The sequence below is a fragment of the Sinocyclocheilus grahami genome, unplaced genomic scaffold, assembly GCF_001515645.1.
Source record: "Sinocyclocheilus grahami isolate Dianchi unplaced genomic scaffold, SAMN03320097.WGS_v1.1 scaffold28.1, whole genome shotgun sequence".
NCBI lineage: Eukaryota > Metazoa > Chordata > Actinopteri > Cypriniformes > Cyprinidae > Sinocyclocheilus > Sinocyclocheilus grahami.
In genome coordinates this window covers 2,511,519-2,517,789 of record NW_015505207.1, presented here as the reverse complement: position 1 = coordinate 2,517,789, position 6,271 = coordinate 2,511,519, and the positions used below count along the sequence as shown (strand labels likewise).

Below are 6,271 nucleotides of genomic sequence, written 5' to 3'. Positions count from 1 at the left end.
GAGGGCTTTGCCGTTGAACTCAGGTCTACTCACTTGCGTTGCAGTGTGTAAGGCGGTGGGCGAGACCTAGGACCCCAGTCTTTACGAGGGGGTAACCTAGGTGGTGGCTCATGCCGCTGGACCTCGCGGTGCTGTAAGGACGAAGAGCGTGAGCGAGCCGCAGGTGGCTGACGTTCCACTTCCCTAGCCCCGCGAGGGATGCGTTGACGGAACGCAGCTGACTGCTGTTTCGCTGCTCTAAATTTCTCCACGACCGTAGTGACCGAGTCTCCGAACAGACTGTCACTCGAAATGGGGGCGTCCAGGAGAAAAGTTCTGTCCTTCTCTTTAATGTCAGTGAGAGTAAGCCAAAGATGGCGCTCAGCTGACACTAACCCTGCTATGGACCTGCCCACTGCCCGAGCTGTGTACTTGGTAGCCCTAAGCACCAAGTCAGTAGCTCGTCTGAGCTCTTTAAGACTCTTTTAACTCTGGAGTCAAGCCTTCTCCCTTGTCCAGCTCCTTGAGCACGTCTGCCTGATAAGCCTGGAGTACACCCATAGAATGGAGTGTAGCCGCGGCCTGCCCAGCGGCCATGTAAGATTTTCCGATCAAAGCGGATGTAACCCTACACGGCTTGGATGGTAGCAGAGGGCATGATTTCCAAGACGGAGCGGAATTTGGCACGAGATGTGCCGCGAGAGTCTCTTTTACGGCCGGCATCACCGCGTAGCTGTGAGCCGCCATTTTAGAAACCGTGGCGAAATCAGCGGCGGCGGGATTAGTGATACGCGCCGAAAAAGTTTGTTTCCAAAACCTCGAAACCTCATAGTGGAGGTCTTGGAAAAAGGGCTCGCTATCCCACTCTAACCCCAGCTTATCCACAGCACGTGTTACAACATCTAATAGTTCGCTGTAAGACGGGGAAGTGCGTTTCTCCTGTCCACTCGGAGGGAGAGAACTGCACAGTTCGCCCAATAAATCCTCCGAATCGGAGGCTGCTGTGGACAGCACGTCTTCATCGTATGGCATACAACCGAAAGAAACGGGATATCGGGGGTTAGAAGCGAAGCCTACTTTATTTGAGAAGGCCGCGAACCTCGAGCGCAGTGCTTTTAGCCGTAGGCTATCACAGTGTCGACAATCAGAAAGGCCGCTAAGCGCCGCTTGGGCATGCTGTAGGCCCAAACATTGCACGCACCTGTCATGAGTGTCTCCTCCTGCGATGAACCTGTCACACGGCTCGATGCATCTCCTGTAGCTCATCATGTCCGCTGAAGAGGAGTAAACTGCTCTTTTTTGAGAAATAGCTAAGAACACAACTTTTTTTCTTCTCCTTTCCTACGGGCGACAGATGATTCGCTTCCTGAAGGAAATGAAATCTGATGAGAATAGCGCGCAGCACGCTATATAGCTCACCTATGTGCACTTTGGGGGCGGTGCTAAGCGCTATTTGGCCAATGAATTGGCGTGATGGTATAAGGGCTTCAGACATTCGTCACACCGAATGGGTTCCCAAAGCGATGACATCATCGCAGCATTGAAGTGAGCATATGAGAGGGAACGCAAATGCCAAGTTAAAAACACGTTTTCTGGATAATTAACGAGCCGGCCAATATCGTGACGATTGTTTTTAATTAATCGAGAAAGGTGAATATCGTTATCGAGATTAAAATACGAGTAATCGTGCAGCCCTAAAATTAACTTATAACACAGTATTTGATTTTTTCCGTAGTGACAATGTCTACTTTTATCAGGACCACTTTGAGGTTGTTCTGGGAGCACACAACATTACCAAGGTGGAAAAGAGCCAGCAGAGAATTCCAGTGATGAAATTCATCCAACATCCTATGTTTAAACAGAACAAGGAAGAGGACTACAGCTATGATATCATGTTACTAAAGGTATTTTCACCTTCACCTACTGTAACTATTTTATGCACTTTGCGCTCTATAAATTATTTTGCTATTTGCAGCTGTTCTAAAGCCCAGGTATACGAAATTTGCATCTGGTCAGTGATAACGTATGCTGCGCTGAGAAACAGGGCAGAAGCTACAACAACCACAGTATTGTGAGGGGGGGGGGTTCCTCACGCTAGCCGCCGGCCTCCGCTCACTCAAGGCCGCTGTGTTTCGTTGTGAAAGCAAAACAACTTTGTTTGGCCTTCCAAAAGAGGACACGACTAGAAATCAGTGGTTAAGTTGTATTTACTACACTGTTCCAGAACAGTTGAACCCAAATATTAATTTGTGTGCAGCACATTTTATGGAGGACTGTTTCCTGATCCTGGTAGAGTAGACTTCAATGCCGGCTGTTTTCATTTAAAGGATTTGCCACTGATGAGTCAAACGTAAGTTTTGGGCAGTGTAGAGTAGCGCTTGTTTGTCATTTCTCTGATCACAAATGCAGACATGGTTTTATGTTTACGTGGCGCGATGCAACGCAACTCGTAAAAAGACAGTATAAGTCATTATAATCCGTAATTATGTCCCCACTGGATGCAACAAATGCCTCGTTTGTAATGGGTTTTCATGTTTTTGAATTGTCGCTCTGGCCGGACAGGGCATCACAGTATGGTAAGAGACGTAACATTTCCGTCACACACTTGAGGTATTCGGCCAATCACAGCGCACTGGATAGCTAGCCAATCAGAGCACACCTCGCTTTTCAGACCGATAAGCTTTGTAAAAATCGACGCGTTTCAGAAAGGCGGGGCATAGAGGAGAAACAATAATGTACAGTATGTGGAAAATAATGTGTTTTTTAACTTTAAACCACATTAACGCATTTTATTTCACCAAATACACCAAATAATTTTTGTTTTGATGTTGCTTTTTAGCAACATCATATGACTCCTTTAAGCAGCAGTATAACACATAACATGATGATGGTACACCAATCGAATTAGACATTGAATAGCAGGAGCTGCACTGAGTACAGGGCAGACAACAGCAACAATAGCATATAGGGCTGCGCAGAGTAATTACTGTGCTAGGCAGCAAACACACATGAATAGAGGTAGCATAAACGTGAATCAGTCATCCACCGACAGCACTTGGGAGGATAAGGATTGAGCGTCCAGCTGGTAAAACCTGGCGAAGGTATTCTGAGAAGACCAGCCGACTGCAAAGCATATATCCTGAATAGACATACCTCTCGACCACGACCAGGAGGCGATAGCTCTTGTTGAGTGGGCCCTAATGTGCAAAGGACATTCCAAACCTTGGCTTGTATAACAGCCGTGTTAGCATCCACAATCCAGCAGGAAAGTCTCCTTTTTGACACAGCCCGGCCCTTCGCACAACCACCATAGCACACGAAAAGCTGGTCAGATTGCCGAAAGCTGGCCGAATGGTCAATGAAAATCCTCAAAGCCTTGACGGAGCACACCGAAATCTGAGCGTCCGCATCACGCGAGGTCGGTGACTAAGAAGACAGGGCAGACAGCGAAACAGTCTGCGCTCTGAAGGGGGTGATATCTGATAGTGATTTAGGCACGTAGCTCGGTCTCGGCCCGGAGTGACGCTGCAGTCACCGGGTCCGAAGCGAATACAATCGCTGTCCACAGAAAATGCATGTAAATCCCCTATGCGCTTAGCCGAAGCGAGGGCAAGAAGAAGTGCAGTTTGAGAGATAGCTCCTTCATAGCAATGGATGCTAAAGGCTCGAATGGTGGTTGTGAAAGAGCTCTTAACACCACCTCTAGGTCCCAGGACAGAATTGAAGGCGGACGCGGGGAAAACAACTTCCTCGCCCCCTAAAGAAAACTCACCACCAGTGCGTGCCTACCGATCGATTGCCCGCCCAGCGGGGAATGAAACGAGGCAATAGCGGCCAGTGTTGATGGTAGACATCCACTATCAAGCCTGTACTGTAGACAACGCAGAACATCCGACACAGAGCAAGCAGCCGGGTCGATATGAACATCACGGCACCACAAACACTCCCCATTTTAGAGCAGAAAAACGTCTCGTGGAGGGCGCCCGCACCTCTGAGAGCGTATCAAGCACACGAGAATGCAGGGCGGTCAGCTCCTCTGATATCCCCGAAGCAGCCACACATGATGGCTCAATAACTCCGGGTTGGGGTGCCACACCGAGCCGCTTGTTTGAGACAGCAGATCCTTCCTGATGGGGATCGGCCAGGGCGGCGTCACCAGCAGCTTTGTCAGGTCTGGGAACCAAGGCTGGTTTGGCCAGTTCGGGGCGACGAGTGTCACCGAAGCTTCCTCCTCCCTGATCTTGCATATCACCAGCTGCATTATCTTGATCGGAGGAACGCATACAGCCTGGGTGCTGGCCAGTGCGATATCAGAGCCTCCCCTTCCAGCGGGGAGTGAGACAGGGAGAAGTACAGCGGGCAGTGCGCATTCTCGCTCGTGGCGAACAGATCCACCTACGCTCTCCCGTAGCCAGTCCACATCATCTGAACTGACTCGGGATGCAGCCTCCACTCTCCTTGAGGAATCCTCTTCCTCAGAAGCATTTCTGCCCTGCGGTTCAGGAGACCGGGGATGTGCGCTGCTCTGATGGAGAGAAAGTGACAGTCCGATAGTAGGAGATTCACTGCCTGCTTGTACCAAGCCTTGGATCATATGCCCCCTTGGTGATTTATGTACAAAACCACAGACGTTGTCGGTGTGAATCAGTGCATGTCGCTGTTCCAGCTGCGGCTGAAAATCCTTTAGAGCTAAGAATACTGCTTCCAGCTCTAAGCGGTTTATGTGCCACCGGCTCTGAGGTTCTGACCACAGCCCTGAAGCCGGCATGCCCTCGCACACTGCTCCCCATCCGCGAGTCAACACGTCCATCCACGACATGTGACGTCATCAAGCCCAGAGAAACCCCCCGGCTGAAGTGATCTTTGGGCCACGGCCTCAGAGCTTCGATGCAGCCGCTGGAGACTGCGATGTGCAAACGATCCGAAGTCCACGCTGTCCAAGGGACTCGAGATAAACCCAGATGACATACTGATGTCGCTGCCATGAGTTCCAGCAGCCTCTGACATTCCTTCAAGTGAACAGTGCTGCCCAGTCTGAAATCGTGCAGGGAAGACAAAATGGCCGAGCGCGCATCCTCACCGAGTCGAAGCACACTCTCAGATACGTTATTGACTGACTCGGGGCGAGAATGCTCTTATGCACATTCACACATAGCCCCAAGAACTCCAAGTGACGAAACAGTTTGTCTATATGGCTGGCTATAGTGTGTCCCGTGACTGAGCTAAGATCAGCCAGTCATCCAAATAATTGAGAATGCGCATCCCGCTCGCTTTGAGGGGGGCGAGAGCTGCGTCCATGCACTTCGAGAGTGCATGGGGCCAAAGCCAGCCCAAACGGGAGAACAGAGTACTGGTATGCTGTGCCCTCAAAAGCAAATATCAGAAAGCGTCTGTGATGTGGTGCTATCTGAATGTGAAAGTACACGTCCTTTAAATTCACAGACGCAACCAGGGGCGAATTCGCGCCAGGATTTGTTTTATCATCCTGAACGCACACTTGCAGAGCGCTCTGTTGATGGGCCTGAGATCTAGAATCGGGCAGAGTCCTCCATCTCTCTTTGTCACCACAAAATGGCGGTTGTAAAACCCACTCTCCAGCTTACTCGGAGGGACTCGTTCTATCACTCCTTTTTTGAGCAGGTTGCATACCTCTTGTCTCAGAACCAGGGCATTTCGAGGCAATGTTAGAGACTTCACCACGCCGTTGAAAGGGGTGGTCTGCGTCTGAATTCAAGGGTGTACCCACACTCTATCACACCGAGTAACCAGCGCAAGATTCCCAGAATAGTTTTCCACACGCTCAGGAATGAGTGAGAGAGCGGAGTCCTCTACACACGGCAGCCGCTGATGTGGGGCTGGTATCATGTGAATGAGAGAGCAGTGTCTTCCAAACACGGCAGCCGCTGATGAGGGGCTGGTATCGTGTGAATGAGTGAGGAGCCAGTGATTGTGCTTTGCACACGGCAGAACGCCGCTCTGAGGTGGGGAGCTGCACACTTATTAGACAGTGGGTCGTGCAGCATCTGCGGCGACATGAGAACCCTTAGCTCCAGTATCTGCACTCGGCTCTCCGCTCCGCCATGGAAGGGGGACGTGAGAAGCCGGGCTGATGTCTTGCTGGTTCGATGGGTGAGAGGAATGCAGACATTTTGTCGGCATGAGCTCATCACCAGTGTCCTTAAGGTCCACCACTGATCGAGGGCAGATGGACTCATCTGGCATCTGAAGAAAAATGTCATACTCACCTGAACGCTGCAGAGGAGCGGCAATCCAGGCACCGCCCTCTGATGAG

General features: G+C 50.6%; 1 protein-coding gene across 1 annotated transcript in view; it reads left to right on the top strand.

Moving 5' to 3' along the window:
* LOC107569997 (granzyme B-like) overlaps window positions 1-1,963 on the top strand; it is a 14,053-nt gene extending 12,090 nt beyond the window's left edge. The window contains exons 5-6 of the mRNA XM_016256187.1: window positions 1,737-1,883; window positions 1,955-1,963. Coding sequence (XP_016111673.1) covers window positions 1,737-1,883; window positions 1,955-1,963 — 156 coding nt within the window. The remainder of the gene's footprint in view (window positions 1-1,736; window positions 1,884-1,954) is intronic.
* The last annotated feature ends 4,308 nt before the right edge of the window (window positions 1,964-6,271 follow it).